Source organism: Symphalangus syndactylus, chromosome 6 (assembly GCF_028878055.3).
Source record: "Symphalangus syndactylus isolate Jambi chromosome 6, NHGRI_mSymSyn1-v2.1_pri, whole genome shotgun sequence".
Classification (NCBI taxonomy): domain Eukaryota; kingdom Metazoa; phylum Chordata; class Mammalia; order Primates; family Hylobatidae; genus Symphalangus; species Symphalangus syndactylus.
The window spans coordinates 140,819,816-140,836,548 of NC_072428.2; the positions used below are offsets into that span (position 1 = coordinate 140,819,816).

General features: G+C 53.0%; 1 protein-coding gene across 2 annotated transcripts in view; it reads right to left on the minus strand.

The window, feature by feature from the left end:
- WDR86 (WD repeat domain 86) overlaps positions 1-12,094 on the minus strand; it is a 28,667-nt gene extending 16,573 nt beyond the window's left edge. Inside the window, exons 1-2 of one of the 2 annotated variants that reach the window (XM_055284618.2) lie at positions 11,905-12,094; positions 2,333-2,474 (exon numbers count right to left, since the gene is read on the minus strand). Coding sequence is in view for 1 of the 2 variants with exons in the window: in XM_055284617.2 (XP_055140592.1) it covers positions 2,333-2,474; positions 10,739-10,901 (305 nt within the window). In the remaining variant the exon portion in view is untranslated. Of the gene's footprint in view, positions 1-2,332; positions 2,475-10,738; positions 11,403-11,904 lie in introns of those variants that run through there. The other variant, XM_055284617.2, reaches the window with a different exon arrangement.
- Between the last annotated feature and the right edge of the window lie 4,639 nt (positions 12,095-16,733).

Genomic DNA, 16,733 nt, shown 5'->3' on the forward strand with positions numbered 1-16,733 from the left:
GAGTAGCTGGGATTATGTGTATTTTTAAAGGAAATGATGCCCTGATGCTGCTGCAGCAAAGTGCAGGAGGAAGAGGGTGTAGCGGGAGGAAGGGCATAGTGGGAGGAAGGGTGTAGTGGGAGGCCTTGGGGTATGCAGGGGGTGGCTGAGTCCTGCCTGGTGTGAGAAGGCAGGGACGCCAGGCCACTGAATGATCGGTGACCCCGAAGCTCACAGGCCTGACCTGGCTCTGAAAACATGGGAGGAAGTGAGTTCCTCGGGGATCTCACTGATTTATGAGGACAGTTACTTAATCATGCAAATATCTACAGAGAGCTATGGGTTTGGAGCTGTGACCGATCCAAAATAGTGTGTGTGTTTGTATATGTTGTGAGCACATGTGCCCATGTGTGCATGTGTATATGTATACATGTGTGCATATGTGTATATGTGCATGTGTGTTGTGTGCATGTGTGCCTGCATGTACTTTGTGTATATGTGTATGTTTTGTTGCTTGTGTAAGTTGTGTCCATGTGTGTGTGTGTGTTGTGTGTGCATATGTGTGTGTAAGTTGTGTGTATGGGTGCATATGTATGTTGCGTGTAAGTTGCATGTGCATGTGTAAGTTGTGTATGAGTGTATATGTATGTTGTGTATGTGTGTACATGTGTATGTGTAAGTTGTGTGTATGGGTGTATATGTACATTGTGTGTGCACGTGTATGTGTAAGTTGTGTGTATAAGTGCATATGTATGTTGTGTGTGCACATGTGTAAGTTGTGTGTATGGGTGCATATGTATGTTGTGTGTATGTGTGTAAGTTGCATGTGCATGTGTAAGTTGTGTATGAGTGTATATGTATGTTGTGTGTGTATGTGTGCACATGTGTATGTGTAAGTTGTGTATGGGTGTATATGTACATTGTGTGTGTGTTCGCACATGTGTATGTGTAAGTTGTGTGTATAAGTGTAGATGTACATTGTGTGTGCACATGTGTAAGTTGTGTGTATGAGTGTATATGTATGTGCACATGTGTATAAGTTGTGTGTATGTGTATATGTATGTTTGTGTGTGCACATGTGTATGTGTAAGTTGTATGAGTAAGTATGTTGTGTATGCACGTGTATATATGTAAGTTGTGTGTATGGTGTATTATATATGTTGTGTGTGTGTGTGCACATGAAAGAGTAAATCTGGCCGAGCATGATTTCTACCTTTAATGTTCCAGTTTTGCTTTTGAGAAGCATCTGACAGTTGTGGGTTTGGCAGCTGAGGGCCCACTGGTCACTGCAGGCAGGCCTTCTCCCTGCTGAGCCCATTGCAGCCTCTGCCCGACTCACAGGAGGGCGCTCCCCCAGCCCCACTCTCTTCTTTCATGGCAAACTTCTTTCTCGGGGAAGTCAGAGGGCTGGGAAGAGGCCAGTGGAGCTGTGAGCCCTGAGTTCTCACTCTAGCCCCTTCTTTACCACCCTGTGGGCTGCCTGGGCAGGTCTCAGGGCCTCCTGAGACCCAGTGATGGGTCTCACTGCCTCCCTGTCCCCCCATGCACTGGTCCACGGACTGGGGGTTCCTTTCAGAGTTCAACAAGCGGCAGCCCTCTGGCGGGGTTCATCCTGTCTGGTCTGCGCCCCCAGCGCCACCTTCAGGACCCCCTCGTGCCAGCCTGCGCCAGCCCTGTCTTTACTTGGGTCAGCCTCCAGGCAGTGCCCCTCCCCCAGTGCAGCTGCCAGGCCCAGAGGCGCCAGGAGGCTTCCCTCGGGAGTCCGAGGCGACCACTACAAGTGACTCCAACAGTGTCCAACTGATCTGATCAGCAAAGGAATTTCCATTGCTTGGATCAGACCCAAATTCATTGAGAAAGGAACAATTCCAACCTTCTTCAGAAGGAGGGGCTGGGATATTTTCCACAGCCACAAAGAAAGGAGAGGCTTAAAAATATCCTCAACTCCGTCTTCGGAAAAATCCCCCAAGCTCCTCCTCCTGCAAACCTTTGGTCCACCACTGGGCCTCAATTAAGCCGTTTCCTATGGAATCTGTCCCCATCCGTACCAGCTGTAGGCTCTGGTGCCTTTCCCTGCACCCAGCGGGGAGCCGCTATGCCCCCAAGGGGGAAGCATCAGGCTCGGTTCAGTGGATGGGCAGTGCCTCCCTAACCCACAAGCAGCTGCGGGCACTGAGCTCGCTGCCTGTCCTGGGTCCACGTCGCTGGGTGCTACTGACCACCTCTCAGCTGACCACGTTTTTACTTCCCCAGAGACCGGCGGGCCCTCACGTGCAGGGGCCCATATCTCTGACCCCTCAGCCCCACCAGGGGCCTACGGTGAGACTCGGCCCAAGCCCCCAGCCAGGCTGACCTGTTCACAATGGATGTGTGTCCTCGGTACACCTGCAGACACTGCCCGGTCAGCACGTCCCACCTCCTGATGGTGCAGTCGGCACTGCATGTGAAGGCGGCCTCATCCTCCAGCTGGCAGAAGGTCACATAGCTTTCGTGTCCTGCAGATGAGGGAGGGGATATGTGAGCGTACTGGGGATGCCAGCTTCTGCTTTTCTTCAGGGAACAATGTTTGAAAAGGGAAGAAAGCAGGATGTAGGGAGTGTTTGAGACAGGCTGGAGTCAATTAGCATTAGTTTAGTTTAGTTTTGTTTTGAGACAGTCTCACTCTGTCACAAGGCTGGAGTACAGTGGCATGATCTGGGCTCACTGCAACCTCTACCTCCTGGATTCAAGTGATTCTCCTGCCTCAGGCTCCTGAGTAGCTGGGATTACAGGCGCCTACCACTATACCTGGCTAATTCTTTGTATTTTTAGTAGAGATGGGGTTTTGCCATGTTGGCCAGGCTGGTCTCGAACCCCTGACCTCAAGTGGTCTGCCTGCCTCAGCCTCCCAAAGTGCTGGGATTACAGGCATGAGCCACTGCGCCCAGCCCTCAACTCATCCTTTTTAAAGAATGACTTCAGTCCGAGTGATTCTCAGAAAGCACGGGGTACCAGTGAGGCACGACAGATAGTCAGGGAAGTAACCATGTCCTCAGGATGCAGCAACCATGGCGACTGCGCTGTCAACACAACAAGCCCCAGCATTCGCACTGCAGGCAAGCTCATTCAAGCAAAGCTATCTTCACTAGGGACTTCCCCCTGTAGAGAGCACGTGCACTTTGATTTTTACTGGTCCTCAGAGTGACCCTTTGCTCATTACAATAGTAAAAAACACACCCCTGGATGGAGATTTAAGATGCCAGTGAGACATGTGACGTATGAACAGGGATGCACAGCCACTGTGCATGAGCACCCAGAACATGCTTCCCAGCAACCCCCTTCCCCACCTGCTCATGAATAATCAGGTAAGACTCCTAAAAAGGGATCCTCCCTGCAGCTGGTCTTTGCTGTCTCATCCTCACAGGCAGCCCATCCTGACTCCCCTCTTGGGGCGTCCTGCCTATTCTGCACCTAACTTTCAGGGTATTCTTCCTCCTGTGCAATACATTGCTCTATGCTGCATCTCCTTGGCTGTGTGTCTTTTGTTTCAATTATTTTAAACTAAGAAGACAAGAACTGAGGCTTCACAGCAGCCATCAACAGCAGGAGCAATCCGGGGCACTCGCCTGCGCCCTAAACCCTCTGTTTCCTCGGCTTCCACTCTTGCCTTCCTCCCTCCTCTTCTTTCCTCCTCATTCTTTATCATCCCCTTTTAGTCTTTTTCAAACCTTTCAGCTTTTGCATTCCACATTTCCTCACCTGGGATGGGGACAGTGCCTGCCTCGAGGGATGTAGCGCAGACTGAGGACAGAGGCAGCCGCAGAGGGAACGGCACATGTTCGCTATTTTTCTTACACTGGGGAGAGATACTGCGGTAGGCAGAATGACGGCCCCAAGACAGCAGGTCCTAATCCCTGGAATCTGTCAATGTGACCTTACTTGGAAAAGGGTCTTTGTGGATGTGACGAGGTTAAGGACTTTGATTGGGGAGATTATCCTAGATTATCCAGGTGGGCCCTAAATACAACTGCAAGTGGCCAGGCGCAGTGGCTCACGCCTGTAATTCCAGCACTTTGGGAGGCCGAGACGGGTGTATCACAAGGTCAGCAGTTCAAGATCAGCCTGGCTAACATGGTGAAACCCTGTCTCTACTAAAAATACAAAAAATTAGCATGGTGGTGGGCACCTGTAATCCCAGCTACTCAGGAGGCTGAGGCAGAGAACTGCTTGAACCCAGGAGGCGGAGGTTGCAGTGAGCTGAGAGTGCACCACTGCACTCCAGCCTGGGTGACAGAGCGAAGCTCTGTCTCAAAAAAAAAAAATAAAATAAAAATAAATAAATAAATACATATATATATATATATCTCCACAAATGTCCTTACAAGAGAGAGGCCAGGGAGATGTGATATACTCGGAAGAGGAGGCCGTGAAGGTGAAGGCAGAGATAGATGTGGCCATGAGTGCAGGAATGCTAGCAGCCACTAGGGCTGGAAGAGCCCAGGAACCGCGACCGTTCCCTGCAGGGTTTAGATGTGACCCTGCTGACACCCTGCTTTCAGCCCAGGGACGCTAATTTCAGACCTCTGGGTTCCAGCACTGTGAAGAATAAACTTCACTTGTTTCCAGGCACCAAGCATGCTCCTTTGTCACAGCAGCCCCAGGACACTAACATAGACACAGAGACAATGAAACACAGCCTTGCCCTCCAAGGGAGCTGCAGGCCCAGAAGGGAAGACAGTCAAGGGCAGCGTGCGGTCGGCAGGGCTCGGCACCCCACTGGCAGCAGCTGGCCGGGGCTCCAGAGAGAAGCCTGAGCACTGGGGAAGGGGAAGAGGGTGACTCGGTGCCCGTAGGGAGAACAGAGGCTAGGAGAGCAGGCGTGCAGGGACTGGCTCCATGGGGCACCTCCAGGCCAGAGTCTGAGTGATTGGTAGAGATGACTGGTGAGGCCAGGATGTGGCCAGAATGGAGGGCCAAGAGTGGAGGGCCATGCCAGGGTGTCTGGGGTCTCAGCACCTGAGCTACCCCACCAGCTGGTTGGGACTGTATCTCATGGGTGCAGTTAGATAGCTTGACTATCACCCTGGCTGCCAGATCAATGTTTATGCCTCAGGCACTGCTTAGCAGCCCTGGGGGCCCTCAGGGTCTCTGATCTTAGTAGGGCCCGCCCTTCAGGTAAAGATGGTGTGTATACAGTTGTCCCCCAATATATACAGTTGCCCCCAATACCCATCAGGGATTAGTTCCAGGATCCCCTGCAGATACCAAACTCCACAACGCTCAGGTCCCTGTGGCGTAGTGTTTGCCCATAACCTATGCAATCCTCCCGCACACTTCAATTCATCTCCAGGTTACTTATGACACCCACTGCGATGGCTACACATCACTTCACTTGTGTGGATTCAACGTACGACTCGGTGAGCAGCGAAGCCAAATTTTGCTTTTTGGAGGCTTGTGGAATTTTTCTTTTCCTCGATGTTTTTCATCTGTGGTTAGACGAACCCACAGGTGCAGAACGTGTTGGGCAGGAAGGCCCAATTGCATTTGAGGAACTCCGGGACCAGGAAGTCAAATCAAAAGACTGTTAGAACTAAAAGCCATTTTACAGATGAGACAACGGACGAATTCAAACATCCACACATTTGGGGGACATACTTATTACATTAAGAATTTTGATAGAATTTTAAAATTTCATTTAGACAGCTGGTATTAGGTAGACAGGGATTTAGAATTTCCTGGGTAGTTTCAAGCCAATTCACATCCACCCCTTCCCCCGACCCCCTGAGTTTAAGTTCAGTTACTCTTGGAAAAACACAACTTCCTGAGTTCTAAGAAACATAATTTAACAAAAAAGTTTTCCAGTCTCCCTGGAGGGCATATACCAGGCTGCTAAGAAAACAATGTACAGATTAAGTCAACATTTGAAGAAACTGCAGATTCTGTTTCCCTTAAAATACATGTCGGCTTAAACATTGAGGGCAATGTGTTTGTCAAAACACAGGCTAGATTTTTGCCAACCCCAGAGGGTTTATAAAATATGTTAAGATTGTCAATAAAGTTTCCCTGGGAACAGATCCGTCCCACCCTCACTGCTGCCACCAGGAGGGCTCAGCAGAGAGATCAAGGCTGGAGACACCCAGGATGGAAAGGCAATCAAGGTGTGCTGTGGGCATTCAGGTGCCAGGCACCTGCCTAAGGATCCTGTGGGGCTGATGCCAAGCCCAGCTGCTCCAGCCCCATCTCAACCACAGGAAGGTGAAGCGCAGGAGTGAGTCGTATGTTAAGCCAAGAAAAGCACTTAAAAGCCAATGGCAGCTAGTGAGCTGTGGCATCTCTACCTGGTGGAACTAAAGCCTGAAGCCAGGGATGCTGAAGACCTGAAATGAGGGACCACTTTATGATGTGTGTAAGGAATAAAGGACATACACGCAGATGATGGCAAATTGATAAAAGTGTAAATGCATACAAATATTGAAGAAAACAGGCAATGATGAAAGGAAGGTTAAAAAAAAACTCCATTTCTGAACCGGGCCAGGCTGCTCTGATGCCCTCTGCCCTCTGTCCTGTGGCAGAGCCTGGCACTGAGCCTGCAGAGGCCCATGGCGCTCAGGGCTCTGCTGTGGACAGGCCTCTTCCCCTGGGTTTCGAAGCACTCACCCAAATCTGAACACACACCCGAGTGAGTCACGGGTCAGAGCCAGGCCAACACAGCATGTCCCCAACCCCAATCCCCGTGTTCCACAGAACACGAAACAGGCCTCCACTGACGCAGGCCTGCGGGGTCACCCTAGCGGGGAGGAGGCGGAACCAGGCCTGCCACCCCTGGAGCTGCGGCCCCCACCGCAACCCCGAGGACCCCAGGACAGAAGAGGGAAGGCATGGGGGAGGGCTCATCACACCTCCAGGGGCTGCAGGGATTGTGCAGAATAAGCAAAAAAGCCAAACTAAAAATAAATATTTCTGAAGGGATGAAGAATGCAGATAAGATGCAGTTATTATGTTCAAAGAACATGCTGAGGCTGACGGTTTTCTGCCAAGGTAGCGCCTGCACACCCTGAGGACTCACTGGAAGTTTCAAGTCAAACTGCTCCCTCCCCCACCACATCATGCAGGAAAAGCAGCTCAGAGCTTCGGACCTGCTGGTGGCAGGTCTCTGCCAGCGGTGGGCTGCAGTGGGCCTGGTGCCCCAGACTTGCGTGGAAGTCGTTGTCTCCCTTCCCTGTGTCCCAGCTTTAGACAACGGACTGGACAGCCGCCCCGGAGGCCACATGGGGCAGGGATGGCACTGCTGACCTGGTTTGCTCCAGCCCTTGTAGCACAAGGGTTATTTTCACCTGTTGGGGAAGCCCCACTGAGCCTGCTGTCCAGGACGGAGCCTTCCTCTGCTCCCCAATCCCCCCCTTTTCCACCCTGCCCCCGCCACCTGCATGGACTGAACAGTGGGCTCACTCTAATCTAAGACTCCCACTGGGTTAGATAAGAGGGAGCCCACCCTGGGTTCAGACAAGTGGGAGCCGCAGCCGGACTCTAAGTCAGGATCTGTTCCCCTCCCCCAGCTCCGACCCTGCAGGGCTCCCTCGGGCTGGCTGTGGCCATCCAACCTGGAAGGAAGCCCTCTCCGCTGCTTCTAGGATGCAGTGGCTGCGTCCCCGACTCAGGCCCAGAAGAGGTGACAGCCTTGCTGGTCCGAGCCACAGCCACTGTGGTTCCCTTATGTTCCACCTGCATTTTGCAGAGTGTCCTTTTATTAAACTCTCCTGGTAGAACCCAGTTTCGACGGTGCCGGGACCCTGAGACAGGTGACATCTGGCCCCAGAAGCACCGACAGTGTGGCTGAAATGGACACTGACGCGGCCAGCAGAGACTTGTAGCAAATATGCACGCCCCCACTTTGAACCAAGACCTACGCAGCTTGGCTTTCTGGACTTCTCCGGCGGGAGCGGTCACTTGTCCCCAAGCTGTGTGAGGCTGCTGTGGCTCTTGTCACCGGCGTGCCGCAGGCCTCCTTCAGCCCAGTCTTCTCGGCCAATGCTCTCCCGCCAGGCTTCACAGGGACTCTCCTATGCCTTCGGCTCCCAGCAAATGGGAATGTGCGGTTGTACCCAGGAAATTAAAAACAATACCCGCCCCCTCATGTTAGAAGACGAGGAAGCGTGTGGGACAGCCACAGTGAGCTGCCACCTTCAGGCTGAGTCCCCTACTCAACGGGAACAGGGTAGGATAGGCGCCACCATTTTGGAAAATGTCACTCATCTCATTGAACCAATAAGTGCCCCCAAATAAGGAGATACTCAATGAATAAACCTGAAAAAGAGGAGGTCGGGGATAAGCACGTGGCAAGTAATTCTTCTCTTTACAGAGTAATTGCAATGAAGCGTTTTTCACCGTGAGCTCACCAACCGCATTTGAAAGGCAATTCCGTGTATGAACAAGTCAACGCATCCACAGGGCGGGGCTCCCCGCACAACGGTTCCGCAGCTCACTCTCCCTGGGGCCTCCAGGAGCAGCACCTCACCCACCAAGCCCGCACGCCACAGGGAACTCCCGGGGCCAGCTGTGCATAAGACCCACCCAAAAGCTTGTTAGAAATGCCAATTCTAGGCTGGGCGCAATGGCTCACACCTGTAGTCTCAGCACTTTGGAAGGCCAAGGTGGGTGGATCACCTGAGGTCAGGAGTTCAAGACCAGCCTGGCCAACATGGTGAAGCCCCATGTCTAATAAAAATACAAAAAAATTAGCCAGGCGTGGCAGCCAGCACCTATAATCCCAGCTATTCAGGAGGCTAAGGCAGGAGAATCGCTTGAACCCGGGAGGTGGAGGTTGCAGTGAGCCAAGATCATGCCACTGCACTCCAGCCTGGGCAACAAGAGCGAAACTCCATCTCAAAAAACAACAACAACAACAACAACAACAAGAAATACCAGTTCTACAGCCCTATTCACGGAGGACAGCATCACTGGAGCCCAGGCCTGGGGATCTGCGTTTCTGAAACACCACCCACCCCTCTACCCCCAAGACACTCTTATGTTTGAGCACAACACCAACTGGACTTAACGTTTCTAAAAGACCTCACATTTTCCATGCCTGCTTGAATGCCTATAAGTGTGTGTGGTTGTTTGGGGGGGGGATGTGTGTTAGTTTGTGGCCACCTGTCCATTATCCACATCAACTCCCAAGTAACCGGTAATCCAAAAGTCATCCCTGTTGGTTTTTGTTTTTGTTTTTTTTTTTGAGACAGAGTCTCGCTCTGTCGCCCAGGCTGGAGTGCAGTGGCGCAATCTCGGCTCACTGCAAGCTCCGCCTCCCGGGTTCACGCCATTCTCCTGCCTCAGCCTCTCCGAGTAGCTGGGACTACAGGCGCCCGCCACCACGCCCGGCTAATTTTTTGTATTTTTAGTAGAGACGGGGTTTCACCGTGGTCTCGATCTCCTGACCTCATGATCCGCCCGCCTCGGCCTCCCAAAGTGCTGGGATTACAAGCGTGAGCCACCGCGCCCGGCCCCCTGTTGGTTTTGAAATATCTACCCTATTTATTCTTTTTTTCTTTTCTTTTTTTTTTTTTTTTTTGAGACAGAGTCTGGCTCTGTCACCCAGGCTGGAGTGCAGTGGCACGATCTTGGCTCACTGCAACCTCTGCCTCCTGGGTTCAAGTGATTCCCCTGCCTCAGCCTCCTGAGTAGTTGGAATTACAGGAGCCTGCCACCACGCCCGGCTAATTTTTTGTATTTTTATTAGACACAGGATTTCATCATGTTGGCCAGGCTGGTCTCAAACTCCTGACCTCTGGTGATCCGCCCGCCTTGGCCTCCCAAAGTGCTGGGATTACAAGTGTGAGCCACCGAACCTGGTCAACTGTTCTTATTTAAAACCAGCAGTATCAGGATTAGCCAATATTGGAGCTAATATCCTACCTAAGTTGGAAGGCCTGGGCGAGGCCACGGAGGGTTCACTGACGATGGTGGAAAAGCCGGCGGTGATAAAGAATTACCCACAACAGAAAGCCTCGCGGCTCATCCAGGGGACTATGTGTGCTACCTGGGCAATAGGAGGGCCAGAGCTGAAAGGGACCTCACAGTGCATGGGACAGGCCCAGGGGGAGGTGCACCCGAGGCACACTGACCTCCTGAGTGAGTACAGGACACAAATAGAAACCACCAGGCATGCAGGCAGGGTTTACAGCAATGAGAGGGCTCAGACTGCCATCTACCCCTCACTGGCTGTGCGACCTGGGCGAATTACTTAACTCCCAGCCTGTTTCCACGTCTGTATGTGGGATAACATAGTGTGACGACGGCACACTTCTCCGCACCGCTGGCCCTTAACAAGCCCCTATTGTTACTACGATAGTCGTCAACAGGAAATGCCAGCAGAAGAGCACAACTGGCCGCAAAGAGGCCACGAGGCACCTAGAGACAAGGGAAGGTTTGCTTAGAAGGAGTATAGGTGCAACTTTTTGTTTGTTAACATTGTTGTCAAGGGAGAGTTCCTGCCGCTGGCTGACAAATGATCTTCGCCTTTGTAGCGGACGCCCCTTGACCCACCCATCCGATCCCGGCCGCACCCTGCTCTGCACCCGCACCCCACCCCCAGACCTCACCCTGCCCTGCCGTGCGCTCAATAGCCAGATGCTGGGCCCAGACAAGCTCTCTTCCGCGAGTGTGCCGGGATGAGCGGGGGCTGGACTTCTAGAAAGGGGTCTGCGGGCGCAGGAGCTGGGGTCCGCGGTCTGGGGCCGCAGAGCTGCGGCGAAGAGGGCAGGGAGGGAGTGGGAGGGTCTACCTTGCAGGAGCGCGCAGCACTGGCCGTCCGCGGTGCTCCAGAGCCGGGCCGTGCCGTCCTCGCTGCCCGTCAGCAGGCGCTGCCCGTCGGGGCTCAGGCTTAGCCAGTTGATGCCCCCGCGGTGGTCGGCGCAGACCCTCAGGGCCGACCCGCCGCCCCCCATCCCGCTGGCCGGGCGGGGAACAAGAAGGAGATGCGCCCCGCTAGGGAGGGGCGCCCCGAGGTCCGCGCGGCGGCTCCGTACGACTGCGGCCCGCGGCCATCGCGGGGAACTGGGAGCCCGACTCCTGCGGAGGCACGCGGCGAGGGGAGGGTCAAGGACGCTAGCTCCCCGCTGCCTCCAGCCTCTGGGCCCGCGAACCCAGGGCGCTGCGGGGGGCGGCCCACTCGGGACCTCCGCCCTGGGTAGGGTCCTGGGCGCGCGGGCGGAGAAAACCCCCTTCCCAGCACCGCTCGGAGGACCCACACCCCACTGGGCGAACAAGGCAGCTGCGTCTCTGGTGCACAAGGAGCCCCCCGCCTCCTCTCGCGCCCACGGGGCGGGGGCGGGGAGAGGAACACGGGAAGCCGAGCGCCCCGCGCCCTCCCTGGCCGAGCGCGGAACAATACGGTCCAGCCTAGCTCCTCCTCAGAGACCACCCCTCACCCGATCCCCTCCCACTTCTCGGGCTGCGCCCCAGCCCCCACCCCGCGCGCCTGCAGCCTCTCCCCGCCGTCGCTGCGCGGGTCCGGGGGACGGCTCCACGTGCGACCCCCCCAGCTGCCCGGGCTGCGCCTCTGGGCTCTGCCCTCTGCCACCTCCGCCGCCGCGGCCTGGGTCCCCTGAGCCAAGGGACGGGACGAGGGAGGGGGAGGCGCACAAAGGGTCCAGGTGGGGGAGAATCGTGCGCCGGGAACTCATTTGGGGCGCAGCTCCACCGACCCCTCGGCTACGCGCCTCCACCAGGCAAGCCAGGTCCTCCCATACTCTGAGCCCTAAGGACCCTGCCCGAGGGGCTCTCGGGGACTTGGGGGCGGTCCCCCGATGGAGGGTGCGACAGGGAAAGCCCCGAGTCCGCCCTCCCTTGGAAATCACGCGCACACCCCGGATTCTACTTTGGTCTGGCCGGAGTGGAGATGGGGTGCGAGCCGCTGCGGGATCGGTGGAGCCGGGATGTCAAGTTCACCTTCCAGCCGCCGCGGGCTCCCTCGGCCTGGCGCGCCTCTAATGGCCCCCGGGGTCGGCCTGAGCCCTCCCGCAGCGCCCGGCGGCTGGTTTCCATTAGGGCAGTTCCGGCGCCGACTTCGCTGGGGGCGGGGAAGGTGACCCCCCCCCACTCGGATCCCCCAGGTCCTAAAGGTAGCAGGATTTCCAGAACTCTCCAGGGCTCTCTCAGGAGCCTAGGGAGGGAGGGGAGGAAGGGGCGTCTTTGGCGAGCCAGCCCGCAACGGGACGACCAGCACTGCACGCTCTGCTCTATCCAGACTCCAAAGAAAACCCCGTCGTGGGGTGTCCCAGGCCCTTGGGTCGTTTATGCCCTGAGTGGCCTAACCAGAGAAATCCATTCTTTTCCCTCAAAACTTGTAAAGCAGCTGGCGCCTCAGCTTAAGGAGCGTGGCCCTTCCTTAGCAGGTGACGGAGAGGGGGCCAGTGGAGGAGCGTTAGGACGAGATTTGAGGTCATCCAGCCGGAGAGAGGGAGGCGGAAAGGAGAGACGTTTTCAGGAGGTGGAGGCTTCAGAATTTGGATGCCTACGAGCGGGAGAGGACGGGGAGCCTGTCTTGTGCTGAGAGGCTGGGTAGACTGTTTTGTCCCCTACAGGCTGATCACGAGTTCCTCTTAGGAACCGGTGAACCTCAGGGGGCCATTGCACATCCAGGTGTGAAACTGCGGTGTGGCCTCCAGGTGAGGACAGACAGGGCGTAGTGGGGATCTTGGGCAGGCCCTGCGGCTGCAGCCCTTAGGGAAGGTGAGTGTGAGGGCCATGGAGGCTGGGAGGGTTTATCCGGAGAAGTGCCAGAGGAAACCCAAACTTTCTGGGCAGAGGGGCCAAGGAGAACCAGGCATCGACTCTTTTGGAAACTAAGAGGGGAGGGGTTTGAAAGCAGTTTGGGAGCTGGGGACAGATCGTAGGTTGGGCGAGCTTGCCTGGTCGTGGGCCAGAGGAAAGAACCACCAGGAGAAAAGCTTAACTTTCAAGGAGGTCACGCAGGATTCCTGAGCAAGGTGGCACCCATGCACTCTGGTTCCTCTCTTCTGCAACCAACACAAGCCATCAGCCCCATGCTCAGCTCCCAGCAGACAGAGGGTTCAGAAGCGCCAGCGCCGTCAGCTTGGGAGCCTGCAGTCCACACACCGCTGACCTTACCTACTTCCTCTTTTGAAGTTGATAGATTTTTTTTCTTGGCTTCTCCACCTCCTCCACCCCTCCTTCTCTGGTTTGGCACAAAGTGGCCCCCTAGTGGGGGTGAGCCAGCCATCTCTGGGGGTTGAGTCTGGACTGTAGAGCTGTAGGTGCAGATGTCCTCAGCCAGCCTGTCTTCCCTTTTCTCTTGCAGGTCGTAGATTACAGACTCTCCTCTGGGAAATTGCACCCAGATCTAACAGGAGTACAAGAAGCTGGGGAGATTGGAAAACAGCACCGAATTCCCCTGAAACTGAGGTCTCCCCTAATTCTCCTGAAACTGGGGTCTCCCCCATCCTCCACCTTGAGATAGCAAAGCTATAGAGACCCAGGAGTCAGGCTGGGTCCCCAGCAGAACCTGGGCTCCCTTCCCCTTTCGCACCTTTAACTCTTCTGGAGCCTCCAAGAGGGCCTGGAGTCCCGTGGTGCCCAGACCCTCCTGGACCCAATCACGTTATAAATGGAAGGCACCGTGGGAAGGGAACCTGGTAGGGTGTAGGAGGAAATGGTTAAGCTTTAAGAAGCAAGAAAGGGGCAGTGTTTAACAAGTGAAGGGTTTGGGGGGTGGGTGCGTTTTGTGCCAGGGAGTGCTCATTCCCATGCCACAGGAGCTGCCACAATTTACCCTGCTGGAAAGAGTGACCCTCTGGGGCCTCTCTAAGAAGCGTGGTGATAGCTGGAGTTGTGTGTGTGTGTGTGGGGGGGTGGTGGTGACAGGGAGGCACCTTGAGGGGCGCCCACGGGGAACGTCATAGCCAGAGCTTTGTCAGAATTGCTCTTTCCCTTCTGGCACAACCTGCAATGCTGGTGGTGAGGGTACCTGTGGTCATCGTCATCTTCATAGTTTGGGTACTTACTGTGTGTCAGGTACTGTGCTAAGTGCTAGTATTTTTCAACAGGACGGAAGCCTTCCCAGTCCTGCAGCCACCTGCAGACTCTCACAAGCACTGTGTTCCCGGGAGAAGACCTTGCTACCCCAGGCCCAGGGAGTCGAGAGAAAACAGGAAGTCCTGAAGGTTTTTAACCCCAGGGGTGAGAGTGCGTGATTGAAGATATATTTGAGGGTAATTGTACAGATAGTCTCAACTTAGCATTGTTCAACTTTATGATGGTATGAAAGTGATGACATTCAGTAGAAATTGTACTTCAAGTGCCAATACAATCAGTTTTTCACTTTTGGTGCAGTATTCAATAAATTACATGAGATATTCAACACTTTACTTTAAAATAGGCTTTGTGTAAGATGATTCTGCCCAAATGTAAGGCTAATGCAAGTGCTCTGTGCACATTTAAGGGAAGGCTGGGCTAAGCAATGATGTTCCACAAGTTAGGCATATTAAATGCATTTTTGACCTAGAATATTCTCAACTTGCAATGGGTTTATCAGAACATGACATCGTTAGTCACTCAAGGAGCATCTGTGCCACTAATGACATAGATGCTGGTTGGAGGAAGGCAGCCAGAGGAGGGCACAGTGTGGAAGAACTCAACTTTTTAAAGACAGAGATCAGCTTTAAATATTGCTAAGAAAGAACTTGGAGAGAGAAGTTGGTGATACCGGAGACAGCAGGCAACAGATAGAGTGAGAGCCCCGAAGAGCAAAAGGAGGAGGGAGTCTCTTCAGGGAGCAGAAGGAGTGTCGACTTAAATATTAGGGAGCCAAAGATGAACCTCGCAGAGAACCTGCAAAACCCAGTTGCAGAAATAATACCTGCCCACACCTAAAACCTCAGTCACTGAAAGTCTGAAGTCAAATGATTATGTGAAATCTTAGTAGTGGGTACATGTGGTTTCATTAGATTATTCTTTGTATCTATATTTGTACTATCTTATAAGCACTATAAGTTTTAAAACTATACAAGAGGCTCTATGAAAAATAAATTGGACTTCATTAAAATTCAAAACATGTGCATCAAAAGACACTGTCAAGAGAATGAAAAGACAACCCATAGGATGGGATAAAATCATGTATCTGACAAAGGTCTACAATCCAGAACATGTTAAAAAAACTCCTACAATTCAAAAATGAAAGGCCACAACCCAGTTTTAAAATGGAAAAAGGACTTGACATTTCCCCAAAGATGTGTCATGACCAACGAGCACATGAAGAGATGTTCACTGTTGGCCAGGCGCGGTGGCTCACGCCTGTAATCCCAGCACTTTGGGAGGCGGAGGTGGGTGGATCACCTGAGGTCAGGAGTTTGAGACCAGCCTGGCCAACATGGTGAAACCCCGTCTCTACTAAAAAAAGAAAAAATTAGCCAGGCATGGTGGCAGGCGCCTGTAATCCAGCTACTCAGGAGGCTGAGGCTGGAGAATCGCTTGAACCTGGGAGGCAGAGGTTGCAGTGAGCTAAGATCGCGCCATTGCACTCCAGCCTGGGCAACAAGAGTGAAACTCCATCTCAAAAAAAAAAAGAAAGCAAGAAAAGATGCTCACTGTCATTAGTCATAAAGGAAATGCAAATTAAAAGTACAGTGAGATGCCACTTAACACCCACTAGCATGGGTAATCATAGGATGGGAAAAATAAAATAAGTGTGGGTGAGGATGTGGAAAAATCAACCCTCACACACGGCTGGTGGGAATGTAAGATGGTGCAGCTGCTATGTGACCGTCTGGCAGTCCCTCAAATGATTAAATGTAGAGTTACAATGTGACCCAGCAATTCCATATATACCCAAGAGAAATGAGCATTATTCCTAATAGACAAGGGAAGAAACAGCCCCACGGTTCATCAGCCCATGAGTAGATTAACTAAATGTGGTGTATGCATATAATGGAATACTGTTCTGCCATAACAAAGAGTGAGGTGCTGATAAATGCTACAACATGCAGGGATCTTGAAAACAGATTAAGTGAAAGAAGTCAGTCACCAAAGACCGCATATTACCTGATTCCATTCATATGCGTGATCCAGAACAAGGGAATCTACAGAGATAGTTGGTTAGTGGTTGCCTAGGGCTTGAGGAACAGGTCTGGGGAGTGGAGAAGTGATGGGTATAGTATACACGGTTCCTTTTTGGGGTGATGAAAATGTTCTAAAATGGACTGTGGTACTGGTTGCTTATTTTAATATATCTGTGAATATATTAAAAAACCATTGAACTGTACACTTTACATGGATCAGTTGTACAGTATGTGAACTATATCTCCATAAAGCTGGGGGTTTTTTTGTTTTTGTTTTTGTTTTTTATTTAGATGGAGTCTCACTCTGTCATCCAGACTGGAGTGCAGTGGCGCGATCTCGGCTCACTGCAACCTCCACCTCCTGGGTTCAAGCGATTCTCCTGCCTCAGCCTCATGAGTAGCTAGGACTACAGGCACACGCCACCATGGCCAGTTAATTTTTGTATTTTTAGTAGAGATGGGGTTTCACCATGTTGGTCAGGCTGGTCTCAAACTCCTGACCTCGTGATCCGCTCGCCTCGGCCTCCCAAAGTGCTGGGATTACAGGCGTGAGCCACTGGCCCGGCCAAAGCTGTTTTTAAAAAACCATACATACAGTGAGATATCACTTCATATCCACTAGTCCGGACCATCATTTGTAAAAGGGAAAATCACAAGGGCTGGTGACGACGTGGAGAAATTGGAACACTCATGCGATGTTGG